The following is a 22545-nucleotide window of genomic DNA, read 5'->3' as shown; positions in this document are numbered from 1 at the left end:
GAGTTGGATACATCCGTCTAGGAAACCTACAGACCCTATCTGGGCATATCTGGGCTAGATACATCCGTCTGGGGGACCTACAAACCCTATCTGGGTGTATCTGAGTTGGATACATCCGTCTGGGGGACCTACAGACCCTATCTGGGTGTATGTGAGTTGGATACATCTGTCTAGGAAACCTACAGACCCTATCTGGGCATATCTGGGCTAGATACATCCGTCTGGGGGACCTACAAACCCTATCTGGGTGTATCTGAGCTAGACACATCCGTCTGGGGAACCTACAGACCCTATCTGGGCCTATCTGAGCTTAGACACATCCGTTTGGGAGACCTACAGACCCTATCTGGGCGCATTTGAGCTGGATACATCTGTCTAGGGGACCTTCAGACCTTATCTGGGCGCATCTAGGCTGGATACATCTGTCTGGGAGACCGACAGACCCTATCTGGGCGTATCTGAGCTGGATACATCTATCTGGGGGACCTTCAGACCCTATCTGGGCGCATCTGAGCTGGATACATCCGTCTGGGGGACCTATAGACCCTATCTGGGCGCATCTAAGCTGGATACATCTGTCTGGGAGACCTACAGACCCTATCTGGGTATATCTGGGCTAGATACATCCGTCTGGGATACCTACAGACCCTATCTGGGCGTATCTGAGCTGGATACATCCGTCCCGGAGACCTACAGACCCTATCTGGGCGTATCTGAGCTGGATACATCCGTCTGGGGGACCTACAAACCCTATCTGGGTGTATCTGAGTTGGATACATCCGTCTGGGGGACCTACAGACCCTATCTGGGCCTATCTGAGCTAGACACATCCGTCTGGGAGACCTACAGACCCTATCTGGGCATATCTGGGCTAGATACATCCGTCTGGGAGACCTACAGACCCTATCTGGACATATCTGGGCTAGATACATCCGTCTGGGAGACCTACAGACCCTATCTGGGCGTATCTGAGCTGGATACATCCGTCTAGGAGACCTACAGACCCTATCTGGGCGTATCTGAGCTGGATACATCCGTCTGAGGGACCTACAGACCGAATCTGGGCCAATCTCAGCTGGATACATCCATCTGAGGGACCTACAGACCCTATCTGGGCCTATCTCAGCTAGACACATCCGTCTGGGAGACCTACAGACCCTATCTGGGCATATCTGAGCTGGATACATAAGTCTGGGGGACCTACAGACCCAATCTGGGCGCATCTCAGCTGGATACATCTGTCTGGGAGACCTACAGACCCAATCTGGGCGCATCTCAGCTGGATACATCTGTCTGGGAGACCTACAGACCCCATCTGGGCGTTTTGGGCTGGATACATCTGTCTGGGAGACCTACAGACCCTATTTAGGCATATCTGGGCTAGATACATTCGTTTGGAAGACCTACAGACCCTATCTGAGCTGGATACATCCATCTAGGAAACCTACAGACCCTATCTGGGGGTATCTGGGTTGGATACATCCGTCTGGGAGACCTACAGACCCTATCTGGGCGTATCTGAGCTGGATACATCCATATAGGAGACCTACAAACCCTATCTGGGCCTATCTGAGCTGGATACATCCGTCTGGGAGACCTACAGACCTTATTCAGGCCTATCTGAGCTGGATACATCCGTTTGGGAGACCTACAGACCCTGTCTGGGCCTATCTGAGCTAGACACATCCGTCTGGGAGACCCACAGACCCTATCTGGGCGCATCTGAGCTGGATACATCTGTCTGGGAGACCTACAGACCCTATCTGGGTGCATCTGAGCTGGATACATCTGTCTGGGAGACCTACAGACCCTATCTGGGCGCATTTGAGCTGGATACATCCGTCTAGGGGACCTTCAGATCCTATCTGGGTGCATCTGGGCTGGATACATCTGTCTGGGAGACCTACAGACCATATCTGGGCGTATCTGAGCTGGATACATCCGTCTGGGAGACCCACAGACCCTATCTGGGCGCATCTGAGCTGGATACATCTGTCTGGGAGACCTACAGACCCTATCTGGGCGTATCTGAGCTGGATACATCTGTCTGGGGGACCTTCAGACCCTATCTGGGCGCATCTGACCTGGATACATCCGTCTGGGAGACCTACAGACCCTATCTGGGCGCATCTGAGTTGGATACATCCGTCTGGGGGTCCTACAGACCCTATCTGGGCCTATCTGAGCTAGACACATCCGTCTGGGAGACCTACAGACCCTATCTGGGCATATCTGGGCTAGATACATCCGTCTGGGAGACCTACAGACCCTATCTGGGCATATCTGGGCTAGATACATCCGTCTGGGAGACCTACAGACCCTATCTGGGCATATCTGGGCTAGACACATCCGTCTAGGAAACCTACAGACCCTATCAGAGCATATCTGAGTTGGATACATCCGTCTAGGAAACCTACAGACCCTATCTGGGCATATCTGGGCTAGATACATCCGTCTGGGGGACCTACAAACCCTATCTGGGTGTATCTGAGTTGGATACATCCGTCTGGGGGACCTACAGACCCTATCTGGGTGTATGTGAGTTGGATACATCTGTCTAGGAAACCTACAGACCCTATCTGGGCATATCTGGGCTAGATACATCCGTCTGGGGGACCTACAAACCCTATCTGGGTGTATCTGAGCTAGACACATCCGTCTGGGGAACCTACAGACCCTATCTGGGCCTATCTGAGCTAGACACATCCGTTTGGGAGACCTACAGACCCTATCTGGGCGCATTTGAGCTGGATACATCTGTCTAGGGGACCTTCAGACCTTATCTGGGCGCATCTAGGCTGGATACATCTGTCTGGGAGACCGACAGACCCTATCTGGGCGTATCTGAGCTGGATACATCTATCTGGGGGACCTTCAGACCCTATCTGGGCGCATCTGAGCTGGATACATCCGTCTGGGGGACCTATAGACCCTATCTGGGCGCATCTAAGCTGGATACATCTGTCTGGGAGACCTACAGACCCTATCTGGGTATATCTGGGCTAGATACATCCGTCTGGGATACCTACAGACCCTATCTGGGCGTATCTGAGCTGGATACATCCGTCCCGGAGACCTACAGACCCTATCTGGGCGTATCTGAGCTGGATACATCCGTCTGGGGGACCTACAAACCCTATCTGGGTGTATCTGAGTTGGATACATCCGTCTGGGGGACCTACAGACCCTATCTGGGCCTATCTGAGCTAGACACATCCGTCTGGGAGACCTACAGACCCTATCTGGGCATATCTGGGCTAGATACATCCGTCTGGGAGACCTACAGACCCTATCTGGACATATCTGGGCTAGATACATCCGTCTGGGAGACCTACAGACCCTATCTGGGCGTATCTGAGCTGGATACATCCGTCTAGGAGACCTACAGACCCTATCTGGGCGTATCTGAGCTGGATACATCCGTCTGAGGGACCTACAGACCGAATCTGGGCCAATCTCAGCTGGATACATCCATCTGGGGGACCTACAGACCCTATCTGGGCCTATCTCAGCTAGACACATCCGTCTGGGAGACCTACAGACCCTATCTGGGCATATCTGAGCTGGATACATAAGTCTGGGGGACCTACAGACCCAATCTGGGCGCATCTCAGCTGGATACATCTGTCTGGGAGACCTACAGACCCAATCTGGGCGCATCTCAGCTGGATACATCTGTCTGGGAGACCTACAGACCCCATCTGGGCGTTTTGGGCTGGATACATCTGTCTGGGAGACCTACAGACCCTATTTAGGCATATCTGGGCTAGATACATTCGTTTGGAAGACCTACAGACCCTATCTGAGCTGGATACATCCATCTAGGAAACCTACAGACCCTATCTGGGGGTATCTGGGTTGGATACATCCGTCTGGGAGACCTACAGACCCTATCTGGGCGTATCTGAGCTGGATACATCCATATAGGAGACCTACAAACCCTATCTGGGCCTATCTGAGCTGGATACATCCGTCTGGGAGACCTACAGACCTTATTCAGGCCTATCTGAGCTGGATACATCCGTTTGGGAGACCTACAGACCCTGTCTGGGCCTATCTGAGCTAGACACATCCGTCTGGGAGACCCACAGACCCTATCTGGGCGCATCTGAGCTGGATACATCTGTCTGGGAGACCTACAGACCCTATCTGGGTGCATTTGAGCTGGATACATCTGTCTGGGAGACCTACAGACCCTATCTGGGCGCATTTGAGCTGGATACATCCGTCTAGGGGACCTTCAGATCCTATCTGGGTGCATCTGGGCTGGATACATCTGTCTGGGAGACCTACAGACCATATCTGGGCGTATCTGAGCTGGATACATCCGTCTGGGAGACCCACAGACCCTATCTGGGCGCATCTGAGCTGGATACATCTGTCTGGGAGACCTACAGACCCTATCTGGGCGTATCTGAGCTGGATACATCTGTCTGGGGGACCTTCAGACCCTATCTGGGCGCATCTGACCTGGATACATCCGTCTGGGAGACCTACAGACCCTATCTGGGCGCATCTGAGTTGGATACATCCGTCTGGGGGTCCTACAGACCCTATCTGGGCCTATCTGAGCTAGACACATCCGTCTGGGAGACCTACAGACCCTATCTGGGCATATCTGGGCTAGATACATCCGTCTGGGAGACCTACAGACCCTATCTGGGCATATCTGGGCTAGATACATCCGTCTGGGAGACCTACAGACCCTATCTGGGCATATCTGGGCTAGACACATCCGTCTAGGAAACCTACAGACCCTATCAGAGCATATCTGAGTTGGATACATCCGTCTAGGAAACCTACAGACCCTATCTGGGCATATCTGGGCTAGATACATCCGTCTGGGGGACCTACAAACCCTATCTGGGTGTATCTGAGTTGGATACATCCGTCTGGGGGACCTACAGACCCTATCTGGGTGTATGTGAGTTGGATACATCTATCTAGGAAACCTACAGACCCTATCTGGGCATATCTGGGCTAGATACATCCGTCTGGGGGACCTACAAACCCTATCTGGGTGTATCTGAGCTAGACACATCTGTCTGGGGAACCTACAGACCCTATCTGGGCCTATCTGAGCTAGACACATCCGTTTGGGAGACCTACAGACCCTATCTGGGCGCATTTGAGCTGGATACATCTGTCTAGGGGACCTTCAGACCTTATCTGGGCGCATCTAGGCTGGATACATCTGTCTGGGAGACCGACAGACCCTATCTGGGCGTATCTGAGCTGGATACATCTATCTGGGGGACCTTCAGACCCTATCTGGGCGCATCTGAGCTGGATACATCCGTCTGGGGGACCTATAGACCCTATCTGGGCGCATCTAAGCTGGATACATCTGTCTGGGAGACCTACAGACCCTATCTGGGTATATCTGGGCTAGATACATCCGTCTGGGATACCTACAGACCCTATCTGGGCGTATCTGAGCTGGATACATCCGTCCCGGAGACCTACAGACCCTATCTGGGCGTATCTGAGCTGGATACATCCGTCTGGGGGACCTACAAACCCTATCTGGGTGTATCTGAGTTGGATACATCCGTCTGGGGGACCTACAGACCCTATCTGGGCCTATCTGAGCTAGACACATCCGTCTGGGAGACCTACAGACCCTATCTGGGCATATCTGGGCTAGATACATCCGTCTGGGAGACCTACAGACCCTATCTGGACATATCTGGGCTAGATACATCCGTCTGGGAGACCTACAGACCCTATCTGGGCGTATCTGAGCTGGATACATCCGTCTAGGAGACCTACAGACCCTATCTGGGCGTATCTGAGCTGGATACATCCGTCTGAGGGACCTACAGACCCTATCTGGGCGCATCTGAGCTGGATACATCTGTCTGGGGGACCTACAGACCCTATCTGTGCCTATCTGAGTTGGATACATCCGTCTGGGAAACCTACAGACCCTATCAGGGCGTATCTGAGTTGGATACATCTGTCTAGGAAACCTACAGACCCTATCCGGGCATATCTGGGCTAGATACATCCGTCTGGGAGACCTACAGACCCTATCTGGGTATATCTGGGCTAGATACATCCGTCTGGGATACCTACAGACCCTATCTGGGCGTATCTGAGCTGGATACATCCGTCTAGGAGACCTACAGACCCTATCTGGGCGTATCTGAGCTGGATACGTCCGTCTGGGGGACCTACAGACCCTATCTGAGCTAGACACATCCGTCTGGGAGACCTACAGACCCTATCTGGGCATATCTGGGCTAGATACATCCGCCTGGGAGACCTACAGACCCTATCTGGGCATATCTGGGCTAGATACATCCGTCTGGGAGACCTACTGACCCTATCTGGGCGTATCTGAGCTAGATACATCCGTCTAGGAGACCTACAGACCCTATCTGGGCGTATCTGAGCTGGATACATACGTCTAGGAAACCTACAGACCCTATCAGGGCGTATCTGAGTTGTATACATCCGTCTAGGAAACCTACAGACCCTATCTGGGCGTATCTGAGCTGGATACATCCATCTGAGGGACCTACAGACCCTATCTGGGCGCATCTGAGCTGGATACATCCGTCTTTTGGGGACCTACAGACCCTATCTGGGCGTTTTGGTCTGGATACATCTGTCTGGGGGACCTACAGACCCTATCTGGGCCTATCTCAGCTAGACACATCCGTCTAGGAGACCCACAGACCCTATCTGGGCGCATCTGAGCTGGATACATCCGTCTCGGAGACCTACAGACCCTATCTGGGTGCATATGAGCTGGATACATCTGTCTGGGAGACCTACAGACCCTATCTGGGCGCATTTGAGCTAGATACGTCCATCTATGGGACCTTCAGATCCTATCTGGGCGCATCTGGGCTGGATACATCCGTCTGGGAGACCTACAGACCATATCTGGGCGTAACCAAGCTGGACACATCCATCTCGGAGACCCACAGACCCTATCTAGGCGTACCCGAGCTGGACACATCCATCTTGGAGACCCACAGACCCCTGGACACATCTGTCTCGGAGACCCACAGACCCTATCTAGGCATACCCGAGCTGGACACATCTGTCTCGGAGACCCACAGACCCTATCTAGGCATACCCGAGCTGGATACATCCGTCTCGGAGACCGACAGACCCTATTTAGGCGTACGGGAGCGCGACACATCCGTCTCGGAGACCCACAGACCCTATCTAGGCATATCTGAGCTGGACACATCCGTCTGGTAGACCTACAGACCCTATCTAGGTGTATCCGAGCTGGACACATCCGTCTGGGAGACCTACAGACCCTATCTAGGCGTACCCGAGCTGGACACATCCGTCTCGGAGACCCACAGACTATCTTGGCGTACCCGAGCTGGACACATCCGTTTCAGAGACCTACAGACTCTATCTAGGCGTATCTGAGAAAGATACATGTGTCTCGGAGACAAAGACCTATCTCAGAGCAATATAGATTCTATCTAAATATATCCGAGATAGGTGTATGTATCTCAGAGACATATATATTCTATCTGTATATATCTGAGATAGATATATCTATCTCAGAGACATAGAGTCTATCTATATATATCTATCTCATATATAGATAGAATCTATATGGCCTACCAAAGGCAGCAAGGCCTACCAAAGGAAAGTAGTCAAATTACAGAACAAGCAGGAAGGGGCATTTAAGGGACCATCCGAGGTACCAAAGGGAGTACCGATCATGATAATTCTGCAGAAATGGAAGGCTGGTTTCAATATATAAACTCTGAATAAGGAATGAATAGAAGGGCAGAAATAGCCTAAACTACTATATCCTTTTGAGATGTATCTTATTGTCTCAATAAACGTATTTGAACTTGAAGGGATGAATGAAAGGTACCAGCAATGAAGTGCAACTCAGTATGATGCAAAACATTAAAATAACAAAGGGTCAAGGGCAAAGCCGACATATGCAGGACAGCCATAGTTTAAAGCATATACTAAATTTACCCAATTTACATGATTTACCTAAGGGCCACTTACCGTAGTGGCCTCGATGAGGACAGGACGCTGGCGGCTTATCGATGGTCCCCCATATATCGTAAATGCTCTAGTGGATGAGACGAGAGGCTTGATGCTTCGTGATGCTACACAGTGTATGATATAATGAAGAATTCTCTTTTTTAATAAACTTTTTACCTATAATGCTTCCCTTTTCTTCTTCAAACTGATCCATTCCCACACAATTTTAGGAGTAAACAGGGTAATAATTATCATAAAATAAACTCCTTTTGAGATTCCTACAATTAATTGACAGAACAGTGTACCAAGTTAAATGGCCAAAGAAAATGTGTATGACCAAAAATAAGGTAATACCGAGAGGTTAAAAAAAATTATAATACCACCATATCACGCAGAAATGGTGCAAGGTGGGACTGCTATTACAAACATGCAAAACAACAAAGAATAGTTTAGCTAGCTCATGGATTAAAAACCATCTACAATTCAGTATTTAGCAAATTCTCTATTGAGATAACCTTATCCTAATCCATTTTAAGTGAAGAATAATAGGTACCTTAAATAATTAAGGGGCCCAAAGCACTGAAATTGGTGAAAATTATCTTAAAAACTCGAGATACAATAAAGCATTCTTAACATTCGAGGAATGTGGCAACACTTTGGTGAAAATCATACGTCTTTATGATGTACGTGCCCTATTTTCTATAATTATAAATATTGGCAACTCACATGCTCACTGGTAAAACTCAAACCATCCAAGGCTCACACGAGGAGGGGGGGGGGGGCGAGTGTTTCAGTGACTCGCAGATCATTAGACAGAGCAGATTCTGCACTACGGCTCCGGATTGAATTTTTTTTTTTTTAGCAGTGATATACCATGCTTAGTGATGCTGCTAACTCAATGCTTGTCCAGGGCATAGCAGGAAAATCACAAGACATCACTGATGTCCAGGGTTTAGTAGGAACCTCACGCGACAACAATTAGTGATGTCACCTTAGCAGGAACTTCACCTGCATGACACACTCTTCAGACATTATAATGAGTGCGCTTTCAGATCATTGTCATTTGTCATTATATAACAAACTTATTAAGTGTTAATAATCTGTTTGTATTTAATTTTATGTAAATAGTAATACACTTCTAATTATGTTTTAGGGTTTTCTTGGCTTCTGTAAATTATTTCTCCATCGTTTGACACACAATTTCCATGAAACTAACCAATGTTTGATAATGTAGCCCAATCAATAATCATGTGAACTTGGAAGATTACTTAGCAATATCTACCTCATCTACTGGTGTCAAAATCATTGATTTCCTTTTAATCAGACGTACAAGTGTACATTTTTTAAAATAGTCAGGATATTGAAAAAAAATATACATTACTGTACTATTTTTTCACTCCTTAAAAAACTGGCTTTGAATGTAATGAAATGCCTCTTTCCGATAGAGCCTCGGTGCCTCAGTGAAGCCATCTCAATAAGATGGCTTCTCATTATTGTCACATCAGTCATAAGAGTCCTATTTGGCCTACTGGAGACCATAGTCAGAACCTGGCTCACTCACAGACAAGAGGGAGCTGGGATTGTTATGATCACCCACACTGAAAAGCATCCAGAAAATAAGCAAGGCAATACAAACAAATACTGTACACAATTCACATGAAACAAAGCATCAAAACACTCAGTCACAAATGATTCACTCAATTTCAAATAATTTACTCGAACAAGCTTCAACCGCCTAGTGCAAAACACCGCCAACAGGTGGCACCTAGGAAGCTCCTGGCTCCCATGTCAGCAATGAGCCAGTCCAGAACCAAGAAATCACAAACCAATTCCCCTGGTAGGGGGACAGGGAATCAGGGATCCACGAATGCTCTACCAGAAAGAAACATTTTCTTACATTCATATATGGTTTCCTTGAGCCTCCTCTTAATGGCTACCTGAAGGTGCCTAGCAACAGAGAAAATGGAAAAATCATCCCCAAAATTTCCAAAACAAAATGTGCCGACTCTGGAGCAACTACCCAAGCATGAAGCGGCATACATGTGCAAAAACCCAAAGTGGCAGCTACCAGTAAAGCATTGTCACTACAGAAGCAAAGAAACAAAAACCTAAATTATAGGCTTGAACAAAAAAATGAACCTGTGAACCCCAATGTTGCAGGCCTCAGAGTAATACCCACCCAACAGGCAGCAGGAGACAGAAGAATTGACCATCGGTTTATAACAAAGCTGTTGGTCAACCCTCAAACTTGTAAATAGCAAGTGCAGGTTCATTAAGTCAGTCCAATATGAGCTGCACCGCAGACTGCAGGGAAGTTACTGTGGCTTGAAGGAATGTGACCAAGCTGGACACCCAGGCATTAGGAATGCTTGCCAGAAGAACTGACACAGAATGCAGTCTATAGGATAAACATGGCAATAAAGAACTTCCGTGACATGCTATATGAACAAGCATGCAAACCTTTAGTGCACCAGAAACAAAAACCAAATGCCCCCAACTGCAGGGTCCCACAGAGGAGTCAATGACTCCTGCATTACCTATAGCAAGGCTCTTTATCCCAGTGGTCCGGGTTTTTAGGGGTGAACTCCCTAACATGCCTAAAAAGTCACATTGTCCGTGCAGGGGCTATGCTAAATGAGTTTAGGAAAGGACTGCCCTACATACATGCAGCTCATAGTGAATATTAGACCAAGTCCATGTAACAAGGGTGAATTGTAAACAGACATGCTTGAAGCAAATACTAAAGACTAGGAATGACACACAAGCAAATGGCCCACACAGGACAAAGTTCAAGGTGTGGCCTACAATTATCTTGAAAAGAAGTGGGAATTGCTATGGCCAGTGACTTGGAAAGGTTTGATTGCTCAAGACATCAGTGATAGGACTGACTCATTGCTAGCATGGAAGCCTGGGACTCCCAGGGTGCCACTTGTTGATGGCCTTTCGCACTAGAGGGTTTCAGCTAGTTTGAATGAATTGTTTGGAATTGAGTGAATCATATGAAAGTTCATTTGGCTGTTTCGGTGCTTCGGTTTATGTGAACCTTGCAGTTGTTTGCATTGCCTTGCGTACTTTTTGGAATGCTATCTTGGTGTGGGTGATTCTAAGCATCCCCAGCTGCCCGTGCCTCTGTGAGGGATGGCCTGGTTCTGTCTCTGGTTTCCAGTAGGCCAAACAGGACTCCTATGCTTGATGTGACTTAGTAGGAGTAGGATGCTATCTTAGTAGGATAGCTTCAAGGAGCCACCAAGAGGCTCCTCAAGAAAGCCTACAAAACAAAAACTAAACAAACCAAATTTTATTAGAAACATATACAGTATATTGTATTAAAAGTACAAATGTAAAAGCTTTTAAGATCTATTCTAATGTGCCACTGTCGATTTCTTTTTCGGTTTCCCGAGTACTGTTGATAGAGCCAGAAACAATGTTACAAATACCTGTATTATCATCACCCTCACTCAATGCACTGCCTTCTGTCTTGCTTAACGAGATATCTCCAACAGCCATAACAGAACTTATAACTGCTACAGCTTTATTTTCCTCGCCCTCTCCAGTTGTATCTAGAACTTGCACTGCGCTACCTGGCAAATCGTTTGCTCTACATTTTGACCGATTGCGGCATTCGGCTATTAGTGTCTTGACACCAACCATCCATGGAGAACAAAGACTTGTGTAATCTACAATGAGACCCAGATGCAAAGTCCATGCGGTTTCATATTCCTGGTGATCGAGAGCTGAAAGAAAAAGCATGTTCCAAATTCATTGCAATTTACAAACTGCTGTCAACATATCAAATAAATACTGTAAATAAATATGCTTTAACATGAAAAGCCCCCTTTCTTAGCAGAATAGTTTGCTTGCTCACTAAGGTAAAGAGCCAGTGTATCACGTGATAGAATCAAGCACAGTCATGTGGGTCAACACGGTGGCACCAGCACCGCTTGGATCTTTGTAAGTGTCACTGGAGGGGTCGTTAACTCTCAGGTTGCAGTTTGCATTAATGCCTTTGTAAGTGTTTTAAGTGTTGTACAGTAAATTTGGTACAGTATGGAAAGATATGGTCTATATCTACAGATCTGGAAAGATATGGTCTATAATGTACTATAATTTTTTAGTTAAATAGTTTCTCTGGTCCATTCAAAGCCAGATCTTTTTAATTGTCGATACAAAGAAAAAATCTTGTGCATATCAGCAAAGGTTCACAATAGTGCATTTTAGGTGCTATTTAAGTGAATACAAAAGTATATCAAGAATAAATAGTATGTGTTAAAACTACTGTTTTTTTTTATAAAAGAATACTTGCTTGAAAGTTCAAGTTTGAACAGGTGGAAAGTTTTAACCAGGGCACTACTGCCTACTGCAAGATCTGTTATGGTCATTTGTCTCCTCACTTATTGATAAGTCTTACCTTTAGCAAGGGACAACATTCGCTTCTGAACTGCTTCATTGAGTTTTCCATCAAGCCACATTGTTTTCATCGTATGAATACGTTTGCTGATCTCATCCCGAATATTATGCTGTCAATGTTCATGAAAATTACAAATGCTGCAGAATGAAACAAATTAAAAAAATATCTTGCTAGCCTGGTGGATGACCAGTCATATTGTTGTTCATCAAATCAGATATTATATCTAAGTACAGTACTGTTAAATGTGACACATCAATCTTATATATACCAAACCCATATACTGCTGTAACAATACATTTTTAACAAGCCTTACCTTAATTTCAATATCGATACTCTGGAGTGAATTGTTGAGTGATAATTCCACTTCCTCTAGGATTTCCTTGGGATTATGGTCAATGTCTGCTTCTGTTGTAACATTATTTACAAGAGTCTTAGCTGTACTATTATGATTCTTAAGAGGTAGTGGAACTGGTGGTGGACCAACTGTAGGTGGCCTAGGTGGAGCACTTCCTATATTAGGTGGGGTATCACTTGACCTGAGAAGTATAAAAACAAAAAAACAAAATTCCAAGTATGTAGCACAATTCACAAAGAAAATAGATGCTCCATCAAAAGTGCTTTGGATCTATTTTCTTTACTTTGAGTTTTAACATAGTTCTTATTTGTGACATGTTACTTAGTAATGAAATACACAAATTACACCTATCCCTCACTTTACACCAATTCATTCTACATGGACTTGTTCATGCACACACATTATTCTAATACTGGTACAAATAAGTGTATGGAGCACTACTTGGCAAATTAAATTCAATGTGAATAAATGCCACATTATAGAATCTGGAATAAGAAAAAAATAGGCCATACACAACTTACAAGGCATTATAGAATCCTGACAAAGAAAGAGATCTAATGGTGGTTATAGATAGTAAACAGTCAGCAGAGGACCACATAATCAAATCAAATCAAATCAAATGTTTATTTAGGTAAGGTACATACATACAAGAGATTTTACAAAGAGTGATGGATTTATAGATAGGGCTAGTACATACAATGCCTAAAGCCACTATTATGCAAAGCGTTTCGGGCATCAAAGGAATACAGAGCACATGAAGACTTAACCCCACACCAGAAGATGAGGAGACAACGACATTTCAGTTCATCCTGGACCATTATCAAGTCGATACTCATAGGCAATGAGCCTATGCTATGCATTCCAACTTCAGAATTGCTTTAAATACTTAGATGGTGAAATATTAAAGAAACTGTTCATGACATTTTTGAGACCAAAATTGTAATAAGCAGCAGTAGTAAATTGCCCATATCTCAAGAAGTATGTCAATAAAATGAAAACGGTGCAGACATAATACTAAATGACTTTTCAAAACTGAAAACAAGAGCTAGGAGGAGAGGCTAGAGGTATTATATACAGTATGGTAAAACTAGAAGATAGAAAAAGAAAGGTGATATAATCACTATACAAAATAGCAAAAGAAATCGACAAAATTGACAAAGAGGAATTCTTGAAACCTGCAACTTCAAGAACAAGAGATTCATACCAAGATATTTTTTTTTCCACAAGGTGATAGGGATCAGGAAAGCCTGTGAAATGGTATAAAAGAACAAACCAAACCAAAATCAATAGAGGGAAGGAGAGTGAAGGGCAAAGGAAGGGGGGGGGGGGGGGGAACCATGTTCCTGAAAATTCTGTAAACTAACATAGTTGGGGTGAGGTAAAAAAATTAGAGTTAAATGATATAATGCAACTTCAAATACCAGATATTGCCTCACTAGTAGAGGTGAAACTGGAAGATACAATTTTAAATGAGTTTGCTCTAGCTTTACCCTGAATCTAATTACAGTACTGTATATGCCTGGGTGAGGGAGTATAGGAAGATTTATTTTTATAATTATTTATTTATTATTTATTTATTTATAGATATATAATATCAATTATTAAAATATCATAAATATTATAATAATAATAATATTATAATATCATAAATTATATAATATAAAAAGCTTTATCAAAATATATTAAACAGTACTGGGTTTGACCAGAATTATCTATACTGATTGACTTAATTCAAGTGAACCATAGCTACTCATAATCATGACACCATTTGCAATTTTCATGAATGAAAAGGCATTATATTAATAGTTTCGTTTCTACACCAGCAGCTCTCTAAATGATTCCTATATTATAAATGCTGATCTAACATTTGTATTTCTAATTCTATTCATTCTCTAAAAACATAAGAATGAAGGTAACTGCAGAAGGTCTATTGGCCCATACGATGCAGCTCCTATTTATATTCAGAGGCATATAAAAGTTCTACTGTTCTTCACATAGATGGACAAAAGAAGCATTAATCAAAATGATGTTTCGTAGGTTAGACTGGGACTTACTTCAAAGCAGGACATACTGGACTGACATTGCTTGTCGGGCCAATAGGTACAGCAACTCTCTTATTCAATAAACGACGTCTGCCACCTGAGCTTCCTGGCGCACCTCCAGCACTGGCATTATAAGCAAACTTTGGTGGATCATTCCAAGCTCGTTCATGATTTCCTGAAGAACGAATATTTATTTATTTATTTATGTACAGTATATATATACAAGAGTTGTTCTTGTACAGCCACTAGCATGCATAGCGTTTCGGGAAAGTCCTTAATCCTAATATTGCCCGGAATACGACCTGCCAAATCGTTTAACAACCAGGTACCCATTTTACTGTTGGGTGAACAAAAGCTACAGTTAAGGATTGGTGCCCAGTAAAACCTCCCTGGCAAGGATACAAACCCAGGACAAAGCGCTCACGAAACGCAAGGAGATTGTCTTACCATTACACCACGGGGACTGTTGGCGTAGCTCAAACAACTAATATGGAAACAACATTATTAACTGCTTTAAGATATTTATTTGTTAACATTCCCAGGCAGGAATTGTTATATATTGGCAGCATAACCATTGTTGGCATATCAGCCTATCTTGCTATTCTAAACAATGCTGTTTGTTGACCAACTTGCACAATTGCTGATTTTTGCCATCTTCCCCTTTTTTTTCTTTTTTTCTTATTCCATTTTTTTCAACTCAATAGTAATTGGGAGTAAAGTATAAATTAAGTTTTAGTCTAAGTGTTATTCCTCCACACCTTGCCTGAAGTGCTATGCATATTAGTGGCTTTAGATATTGTATGTACTAGCTCTATCTATAAATCCAACATATGTTTGTAACTCTGCATCTATGTGTACTTTTCCTAAATAAAATATTATTATTACTATTATTATTATATGGGGTCCTGTTCACCCAGCAGTGAATGGGTACCTGGTTGTTAAATGATTAGACGGGTCGTATTCCGGTGAAAAAATTAGGATTAAGGGCCTGCGTGAAATGCCACGCGTACTAGTGGCTGTACAAGAATATAACAAGTCTCGTGTATATAAATAAATCAAATTTAGTAGCCAGATAAAGCTGCAGCCTAATTGCAAAAATCAGAATTCCCCTCTCTCAAAAATCTAACACCAATGAGGAGAAAATAAGCAACATATACTCTTGACCTCCCCGGGTGGAGGTCGAGAGTATATCAGCAACAAGTCTACTCTTACGGGTTTAACTCCTAAACTACACCTCACAATGTGGAGGCTCCTGTAGATAGTACACCCAAACAGTACAATAACGTTCACCATTCCCAAAGATCACCAATTAAACCCATGAAATACTCTGGTCGTTCTCGTATATAGACCATTATATTGATAGTAAAGCCTCTATGGCTATATAACAGATAATATATCCTTAATCAATATATCAGTTTGATATATATATATAGGCACTTGCCTGGTCCAATGGGATCCATACTGTGATGTTAAAGTTCAATATGTCTTGGGTTATGAAGGAGGCAACTGGTCGATTTGTACATCACTGCGTTTGCTAACGTCGTTTTAGTACATGTTAGTTCATTGGTAATTTTGTATACACGAATTATTTCGTATATAAATGTGCGCTGGCTTGTGTTCGCTGCTCTCCTCGTCTTTCAAGACAAGACAAAACACTAATGCGAAATCATTAATCATTAATCACCAATGTAATCAAATTATATTGTAGTTATATACTAATAACGAATTTTGCTACACTATATCCATTCCTTTTCCCTGATCTGTTAGATTAAAGACTATGTAAAATCTCTTGTATGTATGTACCTTACCTGAATAAACATTTTATTTTATTTATATTTTACTTGCAAGAAACGCTGTGCGTGTTAGTGGCTTTGCAAGAATGTAAAAATACCAATATTATATACTCTCACAAACAGTAGATAAGAACTCTAAACTGTAATGCTAATCCTGATCTTAAACGCTTCACAGAGTTGTAACAGAGCCCATGGGCACCACACTAGAAACAAATATCTATTTTAAATTCCAGGAGTGCGCGACTTAACCAACCTAGAAATGCTCTGCAAATCAAGGGTTCCAAAATGCTGAATGACCTTCTCAGTCACATCAAAGACTTTCCCTCTCTCAACCAGTTTAAGAGACAACTAAGTACTACCTAATCAACTCCATGTAACCTACCTTTCCTCCTAAATGTCAACCTATGTCTTGCTGTTTTCAAACATTAAAGCGATTAATGATTAACCTGTAATGATTAATGATAAAAAAGACTGGTAAAACTGCTGATATTTGCCATGTTTAAATTTAAAGAAAATTAAAATCTAAAAAAATTTAAGTTAAAAAAAAGTAATTGCAGAAGTCACCTAATACCATATAAAACCTTATCATAAGCTACGTAATTTATAGAGGGAATACGGAAGTAATAATAATACAGCTAATGCCATCTGTCGGCATTAAAGAACACTATCAAACAAGCCTGACCATAAGATACAGCTTATGCCATCTATTGCCATCAAATTACACTATTCAACAGGCCCCCTGCAAAATACTGCTGGCGCCATCTGTTATCTTGAAATCGCACTATCAATAGCCGAACAGCAGCCCATAAGCCGGAGTGTTGTGCTGAAGTAAGAATTCTCGACCTTGCATATCATTGGTAGATATTATTTGTTGACATTCACCACAACCAATCACAGGAAAGGGACCAGTTAAAGGCTCCATCCACGTAATAAATACATCTTTTTTCCGCACACCAGCCTTGCTTATGAAATTCTGCTTCAACTATAATCGACTTAAAAAAATAAGTATTAGTTATTTAAAAGTGATAATTAAATATTGCAAGATATAACAGGTGTTTAAAAAAATAGCCTGGAAACCTAACTTGAGACGTCATCAGTGGTGGTTGCCTGATCACAAATAACATCGATGCTACGATGTTCCGCCCTCTTATTGGACTAAATTATTCAGTTAGATGTAAATTGCTTTCAGGTACAAAACAGAAACTGTTGTTCTTTTCCTTGTTGTGCAAAAGAACGTACTTCTTTGTTCGTATTTCATTGTAGAAAGAATGCTGGCATTCCCTTCAACAGCCAATCACAGGAAGGTAATTGCTAGCTCCGCCCCTCTTGAACGTCCAGTCCTCCGAGCTAGCTTATGGCTTGCTGTTTCTTCTCCTGTACAGTGTATCCAAATTATGAAGTTTAAATTATTCATAGTTTATGAATAAACTATGATAATTTAAAATATGAGACAAGGAGCAACGGTTTCAAGCTCAACAAGCAACAATGTAGGACTGAGAACAGGAGATGCTTTTTCACCCACAGGGTTATTAACCCATGGAACCGCCTACCCGCCGAAGCGTCACTGCCAAAACTGTGCAGTTTCAAAATGCTGGAAAAGATCATCAAGGCAAATGGGGGCTCTTTGACAAACCGCCGGCTACCAGTCCTCGTCGAGGACACTAGGGTTAGTGGCTCTCAGGTAAATCGGGTAAAATGTAAATAATTCATCGAATATATCGTTGGTGTCTCTGCAGTAATGCGAGGTTTCGTTATGGTTTTGAAGATGGTGTCTTCTAGTGTTCCTGTAGTGAGTATATTGCTTGTACTCGCTACAGAATCAAGTTACATTCCCATATAGAAGTTAGCAAATGGTACTCCTAGTTAGGACTCCTTTACTACTCTGTCTATCTGCGTATGTCTCCCCCAAGGGGTTGTGAATGGGGTCATCTTGGTGCAAGTCTCCAGAAGATTACGGAGGGCAGACTCTGGTTATGTCTAGTTTTGGATTACTAATGTCATGGTAGATTCTGTCTAACATTAAGTTAATGGTGATGTCTACTGGGACGTTCGCAAATAGTGATTCCACGTCTAGAGATGCTATGATCCTTTCTTGTAGAAATAGCGTAAGCTACTCTATCCCTTTGAGATGTATTTTCTAGTCTCGATAAATGTACTTGAACTAGATCCCTTCTGGCTGAGTGGTCTTCACTATGTCTAAGAAATCTGCGACTGGTTCAAGCTGCACGTATTTAGTACATATGGAGTCAATATAGTGTTGAGTCGTTTAGCTAGATTATACGTGGGTGTAGGGACTTGACTGACGATGGATCGTAGAGGATTACTAAGGCTTGTGGGTGTTGACATTACCGTAAATGTATCTCAGTTTGTAGCCACCTTGGACTTTTTTGCAGGTGCATTCAGCCTTCTTTAGCATTACCTGCGTCAGTTATACGGTCGACTTTCTTCATGATATCTTCAGTAGAGTTTCTGGTAATCCTCTTGAATTTGGTCTCATCTTGGAGGATTTATTTTTTTTTAGTTTGGGGACATTCATTAGTAGGGATGAGGACGAAGGCTGTGGTTTTATCGGCTCTCCAGATTGTGATGTTCTCCATGGATTCCACGCATCTAGAAATCCAACATTCTGCTTGTAACTCATTTTGTATGTATGTTCTTTTACCTAAATAAAATTATCATTATCATATCATTATCATGACTTAAGTTGCTTGGCTGCTTCTTTGTTTATTATATAATAATAATTACCTAGGGTGTTACTCCTGTAGTCTCCCCTTAGGGAAACAACCTTCTTAATGTTAGTTCTGGTATGTACAAACTAGCCCCGTATTGAAGTTTCAATATTGCACAATAGTTTATACAAAACCTTTGATAGGGATTGGGGTTAATATTGAGATGTTTCCCAACCTCGTACCTTGTACTGGGTTGGTATATGTAGATTATGTTCCACAGCCTTGAATACTGGTGGAGTTTGTTAGGATTTTCATCAAGATTCCATAGTTTCGGTCGTTGGTATTTGGTGTTGTAGTATTCGCAGCACTGATTACTGATGGGTCATAGTGATGTTAGTTTCTGGGAGTATACCATAGATCCAGATGTTCCGTTTTCTATGGATGACCTGTATTCCCATTTATTTAACTATTTAAATATAGTTTAGTATATTTTGTTCATTTGTTTTTTGTTATTTGTTCATTTGATATATTGCGCTATTAATTGTGATTTCTGTGTGTATAGGATAGTTTAATTCCCTCTACGCTCTTGACTGGACGGTAGATCGATGGTCTCTCTTCATGCAGATCGGCGTTCAATTCCTGACCGTCCAATTGGTTGGGCACCATTCCTGCCCCTCCCCCGTCCCATCCTAAATCATTATCCTGACCCCTTGAAGTGCTATATATATATATATATATATATATATATATATATATATATATATATATGTCGTACCTAGTAGCCAGAACTCACTTCTCAGCCTACTATTCAAGGCCCGATTTGCCTAATAAGCCAAGTTTTCATGAATTAATATATTTACTATAATTTTTTTCTTATGAAATGATAAAGCTACCCTTTTCACTATGTATGAGGTCAATTTTTTTTTATTGGAGTTAAAATTAACGTAGATATATGACCGAACCTAACCAACCCTACCTAACCTAACCTAACCTATATATATAGGTAAGGTTAGGTTAGGTAGCCAAAAAAAGCTAGGTTAGGTTAGGTTAGGTAGGTTAGGTAGACGAAAAAACATTAATTCATGAAAACTTGGCTTATTAGGCAAATAGGGCCTTGCATAGTAGGCTGAGAAGTGAGTTCTGGCTACTAGGTACGACATATATATATATATATATATATATATATATATGTCGTACCTAGTAGCCAGAACGCACTTCTCAGCCTACTATGCAAGGCCCGATTTGCCTAATAAGCCAAGTTTTCATGAATTAATTGTTTTTCGACTACCTAACCTAACCTAACTTAACTTTTTCGGCTACCTAACCTAACCTAACCTATAAAGATAGGTTAGGTTAGGTTAGGTAGGGTTGGTTAGGTTCGGTCATATATCTACGTTAATTTTAACTTCAATAAAAAGAAATTGACCTCATACATAATCAAATAGGTAGCTTTATCATTTCATAAGAAAAAAATTAGAGAAAATATATTAATTCAGGAAAACTTGGCTTATTAGGCAAATCGGGCCTTGCATAGTAGGCTGAGAAGTGCGTTCTGGCTACTAGGTACGACATATATATATATATATATATATATATATATATATATATATATATGTCGTACCTAGTAGCCAGAACTCACTTCTCAGCCTACTATGCAAGGCCAAATTTGCCTAGTAAGCCAAGTTTTCATGAATTAATTGTTTTTCGACTACCTAACCTACCTAACCTAACTTTTTCGGCTACCTAACCAAACCTAACCTATAAAGATAGGTTAGGTTAGGTTAGGTAGGGTTGGTTAGGTTCGGTCATATATCTACGTTAATTTTAACTCCAATAAAAAAAATTGACCTCATACATAATGAAATGGGTAGCTTTATCATTTCATAAGAAAAAAATTAGAAAAAATATATTAATTCAGGAAAACTTGGCTTATTAGGCAAATCGGGCCTTGAATAGTAGGCCAAAAAGTGAGTTCTGGCTACTAGGTACGACATATATATATATATATATATATATATATATATATATATATATATATATATGTGTGTGTGTGTGTGTGTGTGTGTATATCACGAAAATAAACACGTGATTAAAAATGTGACAATGTCAGACCACGGAGGAAAAATGAAACAGGAATTTCCTTAAGTACTTTCATATATTAATACATCTTCAGAAGGAGTCACTCCTTCTGAAGATGTATTAATATACGAAAGTACTTAAGGAAATTCCTGTTTCATTTTTCCTCCGTGGTCTGACATTGTCATATATATATATATATATATATATATATATATATATATATATATATATATATATATATATATATATATATATATATATATATATATATATATATGAGTGTCAGACCACGGAGGAAAATTGAAACAGGAATTTCCTTAAGTACTTTCGTATATTAATACAGCTTCAGAAGGAGTATACAGCTTCACTCCTTCTGAAGCTGTATTAATATACGAAAGTACTTAAGGAAATTCCTGTTTCAATTTTCCTCCGTGGTCTGACACTGTCACATTTTTAATCACGTGTTTATTTTCGTGATATACACACACATATATATATGTGTGTGTGTATTTGTTCAGAGGCCAACTCACTCAGTAGATTGACTTCATATATATTTTTGGAGTCTGTTTGGTCTAGTTTTCTCTCGTTATAAACATTTACGTATGTCAGTTATTTTAGTATGCCATTCACCGCAGCCATAAATATTGGTGCTCTTATTGATACGTTAATAATAATTCTGCTTTCTGCGAATTATGAGTTTCCCTTAATATATATTGAGTCTGGTGGCCTGTTTTTTGTGGAAAACAACCACCAGACAGATTGATGTTAGCTTATGGCTCATTTTATCTGGAATTTCGCTAGGATTATAAAAGAAAATATTATGTATACATATATATTTTTGAAGGCTTTTTGTAGTTGTTCTTCTTTAAACACAGTTTTAGTTAGTTTAGTTTACTTATTATGCACCCCATACCCATCTTGTGGGCGGTAGTGGAATGGGTTACAGAGGTACATAATGGGCTCAGGGACTGAACCCCACAATTTATTTAGCTAAGCAAGTTACAATCTTGATGAGCTAGTTACAAAATTCAGTATAAGTCGTCACATCAACAATGGGTTCGAGATCGACCACAATGATTACAATTGTGAAGTTGTATGGCTTAGGTACATATATTGGGTTATAGTGGTCATAGACTTGATAGAAAACGTATAGTTACATGTGTGTATGTGGGCTATGATGGCTCCTGAGACCATTAACCTCGATATGGGCAGATAGTGA

At 42.1% G+C, this 22545-nt stretch overlaps 1 protein-coding gene across 1 annotated transcript; it reads right to left on the bottom strand.

Annotated features, from left to right (window-relative positions):
• Nucleotides 1-9353: 9353 nt before the first annotated feature.
• LOC123767877 (steroid receptor RNA activator 1) lies at nucleotides 9354-16372 on the bottom strand. The gene is made up of 5 exons (XM_045757926.2): nucleotides 16227-16372; nucleotides 14798-14960; nucleotides 12702-12924; nucleotides 12389-12497; nucleotides 9354-11714 (listed from the first exon to the last, which is right to left on the bottom strand). The coding sequence occupies exons 1-5, from the start codon at nucleotides 16243-16245 to the stop codon at nucleotides 11338-11340; spliced, it is 891 nt and encodes a 296-aa protein (XP_045613882.1). The 5' UTR covers nucleotides 16246-16372; the 3' UTR covers nucleotides 9354-11337.
• Between the last annotated feature and the right edge of the window lie 6173 nt (nucleotides 16373-22545).

The sequence above is a fragment of the Procambarus clarkii genome, chromosome 86 (assembly GCF_040958095.1).
Source record: "Procambarus clarkii isolate CNS0578487 chromosome 86, FALCON_Pclarkii_2.0, whole genome shotgun sequence".
Classification (NCBI taxonomy): Eukaryota; Metazoa; Arthropoda; class Malacostraca; order Decapoda; family Cambaridae; genus Procambarus; species Procambarus clarkii.
This window is presented reverse-complemented; position numbering and strand designations above follow the sequence as displayed.